Raw genomic sequence first — 13,596 nt, forward strand, 5'->3', positions numbered from 1 at the left:
ACATAGGGTTGGATGTGTCACGTGACAACACTTTATACATGCTAGGGATATGTTGATGGAGGTTCTTGCAGTGCTGTTCAATCGTGCCATGTATGAGGGGTTACCTGAGACTTGTACTATTGTGCCTATCTTCATGGCAAGTGATCCTACAGAGTCTGGGAACTACCGCACTATTATGGTTGCACATACATTGGCACGGTTGTATGCATCTATTCTTGAGCAGCACTTGAGTAATTGGGTAGAGGGTGAGGGTGTAGGAGCGAAGGGTCAGGCCGGTTTCAGGAGGGGTTCCTCCACTCTTGATCATATTCTGACACTCAGAGCCATCATTGAGGAGGGCAGGTCACATGGGAGACGGATTTATTGTAGCTTTGTGGATTTTCGCAAAGCATTTGACATGGTACCGTGAGCTCGATTGATGTGCAGACTACAGGAGATGGGGGTGCCCATAAAGTTGATTTGGGGGTTTTTGGCTTTGTACAGATCAGTGATGGGACATGCGCGCACTCTGGAAGGGGTATCTGATTTAGTTCACTCTACTATCGGGGTGAAACAGGGCTGCCCATTGTCTCCTACTCTATTTGGTATGTATGTTGATGAGGTGTCTGATTACATTGACAAAGAGGGTGATAGAGGTGCCCAGTTGGCAGGGACGTGGATCCCATTGTTGTTATATGCTGATGATATTGTGTTGATATCTGACTCACCACAGGGTATGCAACGACATTTGGATGCACTACATAGTTTTGGAGAGGATAGTGGATTGTGTTAAACCTTGGTAAAACCAAGGTTATGGTGTTTAACACCACACCGCAGTGGATCAGGAGATCAACACCTACTTTCACATATGGTTAGGAGATTGTGGAGTATACAGATGCATACACTGGTTGTAGTCTTTACTGGGCCGAGATTTTCTTTGAGAAGAGAAGCAGAGACTAGACTGACTAGAGCTTATGCGGCTTTGGGAGGATTGGAGAGGATGTGTTCGCAGGTTTAGTTCGAGGAACCTAGGACAAAGTTATGGCTCTTTGATACTTTGGTTGCCTCTGCTATGCTATATGGGATACAGGTTTGGGGACCTTCTATATGCCAAGATGGTTGGAGACGTATGGAGAGGCCCTTGGTATCTATGATCTCTCTGCTGATTGGAGCCAAGGCCTCCGTACCGCATGATATCATTCGAGTGGAGTTAGCTGCCCCCCCTATGGAGATTGAGGCGCTTACCAAATCAATCTCCTCTGTGCACAGCCTATAGTAGTACCGGAGATAGATATGCCAGGTTGGCCCTAGAGTCCTCCAGATAGTTAGCTCTAGAGGGGGATACATCATGCTGGTATGCACAAATGACATCATGGTTTCAGACACATGGCTTCACCATGAACATGTTGCCTCCTTTTTACTACTCCCTATAGGCACCCCTAATGTCTCTGACACGGGTGGAGATTACTAGACTCATTCGTCAGGATCTGATTCAGTTGAACACGAGGAGGACATGGATAGAGCCGGTACAGGAGTTGGGCATGACGATGGATTTCTATAAGCATCTTCTCCACCTCACTGGGGATGGGTTTGTGATTCGACCTAGCTATATGGACACACATCTTTCTCATGGTTTGCGTTGTGCCATTGGCCAGATACGCACATCCTCACATTAGCTCGAGATTGAGACCGGCAGGGATACCAACAGATAGCTGGATATGCTGCTTATGTCATCTAGAGCCAGAGACAGAGTTACATTACATATGTCATTGCACAGTGTATTATGAGATATGAGGCCGTTTTTATTGTCTATTCAGAGAGGGTTTTGGGCCTCTATCTAGGGTCATGAGTTATGAGGATCAAAGATGTCTTGGATTGTATCTACTTGAGTTACACAGGCATAGAGACACTTTATTAAGGAGAGCTGGAGAGAGATAGTCCCAGAGACAGATTACATATTTCTTTACACTAGATATTGGATACCGAGAGGAGTAGCCACCATTGCAGAGCTCTGCCCGCACTCATACTACCACTACTGGCACTCTCATAGACCAAGCATTGGAGCTAGGGAGATCTAGACGACCGCGATTGAGGAGAGGAGCTACACAGTATTGACGGAGACTACAACAGAGGATTCGAGCCATACTTTCTCGACGTCCAGAGTGCAGATGAGGATAAATCTCTGCCATATCTCCCCCCCCCCCCCCCCCCCCTCTCTCATTGTACTACACATTGTACTGGGCACCTTTTGTAGTAGCTGGCACATCCATACAGTCCCAGCTTGTAGTAGTTGTATTTTTGTTTTAGTTCTTCTTGATTCTGGACATGGTATCAGATTCACTATGTTGTAACAGCTTGGTCTTATAGGTCATTTTGGCCTTTTGAAGACGTTAATATATCATTTCATTTCATTTCATTTCTCTCTCTCTCTCTCTCTCTCTCTCTCTCTCTCTCTCTCTCTCTCTCTCTCTCTCTCTCTCTCTCTCTCTCTCTCTCTCTCTCTCTCTCTCTCTCTCTCTCTCTCGCAGATCCACCACATTGTAACGCTTTTGTCTCATAGGTCACTTTGGCCTTTTGAAGACGTTAATATAACATTTTCATTTCATTTCATTTCATTTCTCTCTCTCTCTCTCTCTCTCTCTCTCTCTCTCTCTCTCTCTCACATATGTTATTGTCCGGTGTACTACGAGATACGAGGGCGAAGAGGGTTTTGGACAACTATCTAGGGTCATGAGATATCAAGATCAAAGATGTCTTGGGCTATTTTTACTTGAGATATGCAGACACAGAGAGAGCTTGTTGCTGAGACGAGTACAGAGACAGTCTTAAAGGTAGATTATAGATTTTTCAAACCACCTCCCAGGCACACAGACGGGTAGGCCAATCAGCAGAGCCCGGGTATTACCAACACCAGCGGTACGTTGATCAATCGGGCTATGGAGCTAGGGAGATCCAGACGCCTGCGAGACTGACGAGTACAGAGACAGTCTTAAAGGTAGATTATAGATTTTTCAAACCACCTCCCAGGCACACAGACGGGTAGGCCAATCAGCAGAGCCCGGGTATCACCAACACCAGCGGTACGTTGATCAATCGGGCTATAGAGCTAGGGAGATCCAGACGCCTGCGAGACTGAGGGGTATTGCACAACATCGACAGAGACTGTGACAGAGGATATAGATTAGTTTAGCTCGACATGCGAGACGCCCAGTACAAGTACTTACCATGGTGGACATCGACGAGATTCTACAGAGATTGTCACGCACATTGCACTAAGGAGCACCCATTGTAGAGAGCACGACACACTATTTGCGCTACAAGTGCTCTCATTTTGGCGATCACTGTGGGACCTCAACTGAAGTCTCACTCTCTGTGAAGTGCAAGTCTTGAAGCTAGTTGGGTTTATCTAGCTTCGCCTACTTTGCCTGGCACTGTGTAGCCTGGTGGTCTGGTCCTCTCTCGCCCTGGTCCATCTGGTCTGGTCCTATCTCGCCTTGGTCCATCTGGTCTGGTCTCTCTAGCCTGCCTGGTCCAATCAGTCCTCGTCCTTGGTCTAGTCCCTCCTCGTCCCTGGTCCAGCCTGAGTCTAGACCTGTCTTCAACCAGTACAGGTTTTCTTGCCCAAAGCTCGGTTGGATTGGTGGTCACTGCATGACACATACAAGGCTCGGTCTAAGTATTCCAACACGTTCAACTCCCCCACACATTCTCTCAACAGTGGATACCCTGCCTTCAGCCGCTGACAAGCCATCACCCAGTGGCAAGCAAGAATCCAAATCTATGCTCTCTGATCTTGATGAAGCTTTCTTGGAAGCAGTTTTCGATCTACAGAAGATCAAGGTACCAGAGGAACAACAGGTAGAAAAAGAGAAGCTTACAACAGAGACAATCTTGAAGAACACCTTCCAACAAGTGTCCCTCTATGACATGCTGCGACTAGATGCGAGTTTTAGAAGTGACACCCTTGCTGTTATGCAGTCACTTTACCCTGGAGCAGGTCCTAGTGGCGGGCACCTCTCAGTGCGACCATGAGAATCCTATATGATATCCAATCCCGCTGCTCCACTCACTGATTATAGAAGCCCTCGCCTGACAATGTCCGTTTTGGGTCGGCAATTCTCAGGAGTGATAGTGGATGGTGGATCTGGCATCAACCTGATGCCCGAGTTCACTATGTTAGCTCTAGGTCTACAGCCTACTCGCCCTGCTCCCTTCACAGTTACATTGGCCGACCAAAGGACAGTCTACCCAGTGGGCATAGTGGACAATGTGCCTCTGCAGGTACAAGACTTTACTTTTAACTTGGATTTTGTTGTGGTTCGTCTTCCCCAGGTTGAGGGCAGATTTCCCTTGCTCATTGGAAGACCATGGCTTCGACACACTAAAGCACTTCATGATTGGGGAAATGATGCCATGTGGATACATACTTCTGGCTCCCCGATGCAACCCATTCTCTTAGAAGGAGGTATGGATCCCGTGGTGCAGCAAGTTTCTTTGTCAATGGAAACCAACCCTGAACAAAAACAACCTACTACACCTGAAGGTTCAGACGAAGATCTGTTGGAGTGGTTGGAAGCTACCAAATCTATGCCTTGTTATGGAGTCTCTATTCGCTCCTTGCCTAGAGGTGCACTCTCTTCCAATGTTTCCATAGTAACTAAACCTAATGAGCCTCAGACAGCTCAAAGATTGAAGGTCATAGATGCTGCCCCTGATACGCCCTTGGTGAGCCTATGAAGAATCATAGAAACGGGAAGGAATCTCCTATACAGGAGTTCACCCCCCCTCAAACATCAGCCCCATTGGTGTTTGCTTCTCCAACCAGAACAAATCTATCATCTGTGTTTAGCGAAAGCCCTTCATAGAGCCTGTCCTGCTGGATAAATTCCCTACTCATTATAGCTGCCTGCTCCCTCCTCACCCCTATCTACCTCTATCCCCTTGACCCTACCCTACCCTCCCCCTCCCCAACTCGTCCCCCTTCCCCTCCCCAACTCGCCCCCCCTCCCAATTCGTCCACCTACTCCCTCTTCCTATTCGGCCTTTTCACCAATTCAGCCCTCTCCCAAATTCGCCCCTCCCAATCCCAATTGGCCCTCTGCCCAATTAGTCCCCTCCCAATTTGTCCCCTTCTTTCCCTCCCAATTCAGCCCTCTCCCAAATTCGCCCCTCCCAATCCCAATTGGGCCTCTTCCCAATTCAGCTCCCTCCCAATCAGTCCCTTCCCAATTCAGCCCCCTCCCTATTCGTCCCCCTCTTTCCCTCCCAATCCAGCCCTCTCCCAAAATTTGCCCCTCCCAACCCCAATTGGCCCTCTGCCCAATTAGTCCCTTCCCAATTCAGCCCCCTCCCAATTCGTCCCCCTCCTTCCCTCCCAATTCAGCCCTGAACTGTCATCATCTTTGCATAAGAATCCGCCATCCTGTGTTCGAGCAGAGAAACCTCCTCCTCCAAGTGTTGAATTCTCTTGCCAGCAGCAATCATTTCTTGCATGGTTGGGCCCAGCACCTGCTTCAAGAAAGATGTACTATGGGGTACCTAGTGGTTTTATTTCCTAGTTTTTCACTATTTCCTCTCACTGAGATGGTGAGCGGTCTTGTGGCGGGCAACCTGTAGCAGGCTACAATGTCACTTTCACAGGACACTCAGTTAGTACAGTTGGTTTAGTCCGGTTCACACTGGACGGACTCTCTGGGCTGGGCAGTGACACGTGGCAGGATACGGACGGTGTTCTAGTGGACATCGTGGCCAGGTCACCACCATCACTCACTTTGGAGATTGGCTTAGGTGGCTGACATTTATGGGCCGTTGGTGGATCATCTTCTGGATATATGGTCCAGCATCGTCGTCTAGAGTCTAGAGTCTACACATAGAGCACTTATTCACCATCCCTGCACATTTTGAGCCTCGACACCCCATTGTACCTGAGAGTCCTGGGCTGGATCTGAGTGTGCTGCCACGCCAGAGTCTTGTCTCTGTGAGCTCAGTTGTTGTCTATTGTTTCCTGTTTTCAGTCTGTTTGAGTGAGATTGTCACGCACATTGCACTGAGGAGCACCCACTGTAGAGAGCACGACACACTATCTGCGCTACAGATGCACCACCTGATCCTCAAGGCATTGATTTGGACATCAGCACTAGTTCTGAAGGCATAAAGTAATCTTACGAGGGGCATTTCCCTTCTTTGGCAGATATTGCTAAGAAATCTGTCGAGGAGAAGGCTTTGAAGACCTCTAAGCTTAGGAGGTCGTGTAGGCTTAATCCCCATTCCTAGCCTTGATTTGAGGCAATTTTGTACTTTAGATTGGCCTAGGACTTATCTTTTGGTGATACCATTCATGGTTGATTCTGTTTTGTATTATTTTGATGTAATTTTAACTTAGGGCCTGTGCCCTTGAGGTGATTTTTTAAGGAAAGATTTTCTTTTCTGGAAACAAAAAGAAAAAGGTATAAAAATGTTGATAATCCTCCTCCCTATTTCTCTTTTGAAGTTGGTTTAGTGATTTTATTTTAACCCTTCTTTTTTTGTTTGTGTATTGTGCAGTGCAAAGGCTGTTGGGAGTTTGTTTGGGTGACTGTTTTGCATTGGCTGCCCTTGTTTAGCAGTACATCAATCATAGTAAGTAAATGTCTTCTTACTCCATATCTGTAAATTGCCTGTCATTAGTTTGATTTTGTATAACTCTTGCTTTATTTTTCAACACCTAGGGTTCAACTGTTGAGCATGATACATTTTCAGATTTCACCATGCTCCCTTGAGTGACTTTAGTATGGTTTGTCTTGAGTTACAGGTGGAGGAGTCATTCAAACTGTTAGGCTTTCTTTTGAAACAGGTTTGTAAAAAAGAGCCTAAATAATAGGCATTACTCTCTACTATTGTACAATTCTTCAAACTGTGCAGATATTATTGACAGTTGCCGATTTTTTTGCAGAGTCTTCTGCCAGTTTATGTTGTGCCCAAAGACTTTTGGGGATTTAAACCAGTATTGGAGCCACCATCAGGGTAATTGTTATTATTTTCTTGCTTATTCAATGTCCCTTATTTATTAGCTGACAGAATTTTTAATTGTGAGGTAGGAATGTGCTTTTTTTCCTGGCCTTGTACTTTTCAAGTGCAGCAGAACAGGTAGTTGTTTCCAAAGCAGTTGATCATTGGACATTAAAAGGTTGTTTGCTATTTGGATTGGATTGGCTGTCCCGTGAACTATGATGTAATTTATTTACAGGTTACTGTGCGTGAAGATTTTGAGTTGTGGAAGAAGTTACTGAGTAATCTTGTTTCATCAGCAGATAAGCAGGTGATAACTACTGCCTTTTAAAGATTCTGCTTAGTTTTTGAAGCTGTCACGGGTTGCGCACATTGATTATTCTGTGTTTTTCACGGGAATCCATAAGGGCAGACCCCCCAAGGCACAAAAATGCAACATTTGACCTGTTGCCACAGAGGCGCAACCTACAAACTTATATACAAGAGAATACAAAAGCATCTATCTCTTGGATTGGAGTCCAGCAGACCTTATTAATTCAACATTGTTGCATGACTCTTCCAATAAGAAAATTGCTTCACATACAAAGGCTTGTCCCTCGCAATATTGCTAAATACCTTGCGCTTAGGTTTCTCAGACAGAATTCAGATTGGAAGCCGTCAAAGCTGAAGCGGAAGGAGGCACGCTTTCGTATGTAAACTTGTATGCATCTTTGTTAGCATGGATAAGGAGATGCTGTTTGTCTGTTAGCCTTAATATTCCTAGCGTCTCTTATGGAAAGTGGGAAGCCGGCAACTACTATAAGGGCACCATAAGCCTCTACCTCTGAGACCAAGATTGCCTTACCACAACATGCTATACGTTTGCTTCAGCACAATCAGGGGCATGGCACATGTTCTCTTCTACAGTTGTTCCAATTTCAAACCTCTTTGATTCTTTGCTTTATGTTCACGTATATTGGCAGCTAGTTATCCGTAATCCTAATTGATTCTGTGGCTGCTTTGTTATCATGCAGGAACATTTGCAGTTAAAAAGTATGGCTATTTTAGCCTTGACTGTTGGTTGCTTTCCCCAGTCCTCGCATGTGTCTAGTAGGCAACGTTATACATTTCACACATTGTATGAGCTGCAGGACTGGGCCAAGGTTTATACTATAATAATCTTTAGCTCCCTAGATTTTCATTACGAGATGAGTCTAAGTAGTAAAATTTCAAGCGATGAGGGCTGATTTGATACATGATTGTCTGCCAGCCAGACGAGGACTCTAAGGAAGAAGACACTGAGATTGATGCACTTGATGAACTCGTGTCTTCTGTTGCTCATGATGAACATTATCAAGTTTTCCAGGTTAGGTCAAAAGATTGCATTTTGTTGGTTGTTCCTGGGCTGTCCTCTCTAAGGTGTATACCTTCCCATATTATCGCAGGACCTTGCAGCCTTTGAAACAAAATTGGACTCCCTTCCTGTGAAGCATACTTTCTTGAAAGAGTTGGCTGATATTGTTAGCAGGAAAGCATTTTTACTAATTGATGGAAAGAAACAGAGCACTTTGGAACAACTCATTTCATTCTGTGCAATGGTTATATCATGCTTCTATACAGTTGGGAACCATTTACAGAGACGGTAAGCTTAGCCATTTTGCTTTCATTATACGTGGTAAACACATTGTTGAAATAAAAACTTCGATCTCTGTATGTCCTGTTTTAAGTCCTTGAAAAACTTATGTACATGAACACGACGACAAAGGTTTTACAGAAAGAAAGCAAGAACTTGTAAAAAACTAAGACCTATACTGTAAACTTATCCTCAAATAGGCATGTCTATCTTCCTTTATGGTCGTGCATATACCCTATCAAGTACGTTTCTGTTTTATGAATTCTTTCCTCGTGCGAGTTTGCATTTATGTGTCTATACCCTCTACATGTTTTATTGACAGGACAATAATTATTAACATGAAAATTTGGGACAAATCCAAAACTTGTGACATCTCAATCGTATCTAAAAAGGACTATTTTCAAAGGATGATAAACTTTTACAGATTCTCTTCTCTTTGCACCACTCATACAGTGATAATCCGCGGGCAGGTAATGCTTCAAGCAAACCTTCACCTTGCACTTTAACAAGTTGAAAACAAAAATCCCATAAACTGACCAATTCAACCTTCTTACCCAAATCTGAAATTTGTAGCAGAGAATACCTCTTGTTGAGTTGATTGATTGTCCTGGATGAAGCCGACTAATGAAGCCAATACCATAAGGGTCTGTTGCATGTGAAGAAATTCGCCTTCTCCAACAAGTCGCAACTACATGCAAAGTAGATTTCCTCCGCCATAATTTCCTATGAAAACTCCATGTCGAGACAAAAAATCTGAGAAAAGTGCCAGTCGAAGTCAATTATAACCGTCAAGATTATATGTTGTCACATAGAACTAGTCCAAGTCCAATTTCTGAAAGCTTGATGGAAAACCTTTTGCCGTAGAAAAATAAGAGATTGACAAAGTCAAGCTGGAAAATTGGAGCGGAAAAAGGAAGTTCGCTGAGTCTTCAAATTCCCATTTGTGAACGAGGTCTTGTATACCAAAAATAACCTTGGCCAAAGCTAAAAATAGATTCTTGAATGTGAACAGACCAATAAAAATATGGAAAGCTTAGAAAATGTAGCGCCGTTCTTTTAGAGGTTGTCGAAATGGCTGATGACAGACTGTAGAGACTGTTTTGTTGATGGCTACAGTGTTAAAAAGTGATAAGCATCATAGGGCCACATGTTTGATACCATGCATGAGAAGTTTTTGAATAGCATGCCACAAAAACCATGTTTTTTTTAGAGCTACAAGCTCATGCATAACCTTGTCTTTAATATTTGGAGAAGCTGTAAGTGCAGACAATTGTACTTGTTTTCCCTTTCCTTTAATGGCCCCAGCTGAGGGGGAGGAGGTTGAAACTCCTTTAGTTTGAACCTCAGTAGAAGGTTTCGAAGGTGAGCGAGGTTGAGGAGCAGGGACGGCTGAAGGAGGTGGTTGCAGATTTGGTTCCGGACATTCAGACTGCATATGACCAAATTTGTCACATCGGAAGCAAGAATTTGCAAACTTGCCCCATTTAAGCTTCAAAAGACGCTTTCCAACCACTGTATCCCCAGAATTGATCGAAATACCTGCTGGTGTGGGAATATCCATGTCCCACAAAATACAAAAACGGTTTGTGTTTGCCTCCAGCTTAGGAGGGCAAATGACTTTGCCTAACTGAGCAGCCAACAAAGGAAGAAATGACGCCAAGTGCGAGGAAAATCGACCACCTCAACCCAAACGGGAATCATTTATTTCCAAGAATTTTCTCTTTATTCTTAGCCGACAAGGCTCTCCATCAAGGAATCTTTTAATTGGATCATTAGGCATTTTTTGGGCAAAAATTTAGTTGTCGGTGACCCTTTGACCAAGGAATGGGGTGGGTGCAAGTGGCCAAGGACCAAAAACATTTTCCAGGCACCTGTCCACCTCGGTGTGAACTCCCAAAATGCACCCCCTCTTCCCCATGAGCCACAAGCCCCTCCATAGCCAAGCCTTGTGAGCTTGTGATGCTTGTGGTCGTAGTCTGAGAGCGGTCTTAATGCAAGGCCATGTCATTGCCTATGAGAGCCGATTCTTTTCAAGGCCGTAATTGACAGCACAGATTTATGAGAAAGAGCTTTTGGCGGTTATCCATGGTCTTAATCAGTGGCGACATTACCTACTCGCAGCCGATTTCATGGTCTTTACTGATCATTAGAGTTTACTCTACTTCTTGTCACAGAAGTAGCTTTCGGAAAAGCAGATGCGGTGGGCTAATATCTTGTCATAGTTTCACTTCCAGAATTTCCATGTACACGGACAAAAGAACCTGGTGGCAAATGCTTTGTGTCGGAAGCCGCTAGTCTTGGCTATTTCCGCGATTCGTCATAGAAGCTTCGAGGACATGGTTGATCAGTATGGCACAGATCCAAATTGTTCAGATGTATTCACTCGAATACAGAATGGGGAGGTAGTAGCGGGATATTCCATACGGGATGGCTACTTGATGAAGAAAATGATGTTGTGCTTACACAGCCGTTGACAGAAAATGAATGCCATCGTCCACCTTTTACGGGTCACCGTGGCATCGACACTACCTTAAAAGGTGTGGAGCGTTATTTCTTTTGGCCGAGACTCAAGAAAGATGTGGACAACTTTGTATGCAACTGCTTGGTATGCCAAAAGGTCAAGTTTGACAGGCATAAAGCACAGGGATTGTTACAGCCTTTACCCATTCCCACCCGCCACTGGGAAAGTATTGCAATGGATTTCATTTTTGATCTCCCGAAGACACAAAGCGGGCATGATGGCATTTGGACTGTCATCGACAGATTTAGCAAGCAAGCTCACTTCATTCTAGTGAAGAAAATAGTCATGCCGGATCATTTAGCGAGATTGTTCATTGCTCAGATTTTCAGATTACATGGCATGCCTGAGACAATAGTCTCTGACAGAGATCCCCGATTCACGAGTTTGTTTTGGAAGGCTATTTGGGAGAACATTGGCACACGGTTGCAGTTCTCGTCATCTTTCCACCCACAGACAGATGGGCAATCTGAGATTGTAAATTCAGTCGTACTGGATTTATTGAAGTCTTACATTTTTGATTAGAAGACTCAATGGGAAATTTTTTCGCCCTTGGTGGAATTTGCCTACAATAACACGATCCACTCTTCGACAGGGAAGGCGCTGTTTGAGATCATTGAAGGTGCTCCGAAGGTTCTACCCTTCCTTAGCATGAAAGATAAGATTTTTGAAGCCGACCAGTACACGAGGGACTTGAACATTCATTTTGCCAAGGTCTGGGAGGCTTCAGCGAAATCTCAAGAACGACACAAGAAGGCAGCATATCGACATTGTCGCGATTTGAAATTAGAGGAAGACGATTGGGTGCTCTTACGTTTTGAGAAGGCACGCCTAAGAAAGAAAAAGGGAAAGGAGCGGCTTTTTCCAAAGCTTAGCATGAGGTACTATGGCCCTTTCCAGATAGAAGAAAAGATAAATGACGTCTCCTTTAGACTGAAGCTGCCTGATACTTGGAAGATTCACAATGCTTTTCATGTGAGTCTGTTGAAGCCTTTTAAAGGCGATGTGCCCGATGAGGGGAGCCAGATGAGCAACTGGAAGTGGAGGAAAGCGAGGAGATACTCGTTCCAGAACAGATATTGGTACACAAGGACAGAAAGATAAAAGGTAAAGTGATTAGGTGGTTCTTGGTTAAGTTCAAGGACTATCCTGCATTGCATGCACAGTGGATGGAGGAGGAGGACCTAGCAGATACTCCTCAGATTTTGGAGCTTTACCTTGAAGCATTCGGTTTGGCATAGTCTACTCCGATAGAACCCCAATTTCAACATGGGTGAATCTAGTGCAGCGGGTTTGCACAAGAGGGGAGTCACTCCGCTCCTTTTTCAACGGATTACCTCGATTTTGAATATGAGTCACTGATGTCCCCCTTTGGGTTTGAGGGATACTGATGGGTTGACAATATTCGGCTGTATGACTTTATGAATTGGAATTCCTGAAATTGAAAATGATTGATTTGTACTGACTTGTTTGAGTGCAGGAACTGAAAGACGAAATCATTGCAACATTTCGGTCTCATAAATCTCTATAGACATCATTGCAATATGGATTAGTTAATCGGGCATCCTTGAGGTCCCAAACGGATCTAGATGCGATTACTAAATACGTTGCCGATTAATCATCTGAGATTTGGAATGAATTTGAATGTGATTTGTCAATTGATGTCCAGTGATGTCTAGTGATGTGATTGTCCATTTGTAGAAGTGCTAGATGTGTCGTGTCTAGTGCGTCGGTACTAACAGTCAGTGTCTACTAAGACAGGTTATCGCCTCTGTTTGTTTTGCAGGCATAATCAAGGGCGATTATAATTCTTTCAAGAGGGGGGTATGTCACAAACTGGTGACGTGGTAGTGTTGCTGGATACACACACAGCCCTTGCTGACATGGCAGCAGCAGGCGGAAAAGGCGTCGCAAATCTTGTCGCAAACCCGTTGACAGGTAGTACGGACCTCCGTAATTTGCCTGGGCTAATGATGTGGCAGTCTATACAATGTCCGCAAATTACGCTGGCTGATTTTTGGCAGCTTTTGGACTACAATTGCTTTTGAGTTGAAGAGCTTTTAGTTTGAGATTTTGGGGCTCTGCTTTTGGGCATCCCTTGTATCAATAAATAAGTTTGTTGGGGCCTCATTACTCAGAGCATCTGGAAGTAGAGTCTGAGTGTGAGTCATCGCAAACTCCCTTGTACTTTGCACAAAGATTAATATTAAAAGAAATATTGAAAGGGGTGCCAATCTCTGGGGCCAATACCTCTTGGCACGGAATTACACCGAGACGTGTCGTCTTTTGAGAATTGTTTTTTAAAGTGAATCTCTGCCATGTGGCGGTAGAATCTAGACTTGGGGTGTCCAAGTTTGCTACACTTTATCTCTCGGCCCGGACCTTTTTAGGTTAGAATCTAGACTTGTTTTGTAGATATGCTGTAATCGCAGATGATTACTTTCTTTCAAGAAGGAGGGATGTCACAATTTGTTGACGTGTCAAGCCATTGAAGAATGGA

The 13,596-nt window shown here is 44.5% G+C and overlaps 1 protein-coding gene across 10 annotated transcripts in view; it reads left to right on the top strand.

The window, feature by feature from the left end:
• Positions 1-13,596, top strand: part of ATM (Serine/Threonine-kinase ATM-like protein) — a 289,283-nt gene that overhangs the window by 89,205 nt on the left and 186,482 nt on the right. For 8 of the 10 annotated variants that reach the window (XM_086526409.1, XM_086526408.1, XM_086526410.1 and 5 more), the window contains exons 13-20: positions 6,523-6,597; positions 6,770-6,811; positions 6,911-6,981; positions 7,056-7,107; positions 7,205-7,276; positions 7,980-8,108; positions 8,216-8,311; positions 8,391-8,587. In XM_086526409.1, coding sequence (XP_086382535.1) covers positions 6,523-6,597; positions 6,770-6,811; positions 6,911-6,981; positions 7,056-7,107; positions 7,205-7,276; positions 7,980-8,108; positions 8,216-8,311; positions 8,391-8,587 — 734 coding nt within the window. The remainder of the gene's footprint in view (positions 1-6,522; positions 6,598-6,769; positions 6,812-6,910; positions 6,982-7,055; positions 7,108-7,204; positions 7,277-7,979; positions 8,109-8,215; positions 8,312-8,390; positions 8,588-13,596) is intronic. The other 2 variants (XM_086526404.1, XM_086526405.1) reach the window with 1 other exon arrangement.

This window comes from Adiantum capillus-veneris, chromosome 13 (genome assembly GCF_014529385.1).
Source record: "Adiantum capillus-veneris isolate H3 chromosome 13, ASM1452938v2, whole genome shotgun sequence".
NCBI classification, from domain to species: Eukaryota; Viridiplantae; Streptophyta; class Polypodiopsida; order Polypodiales; family Pteridaceae; genus Adiantum; species Adiantum capillus-veneris.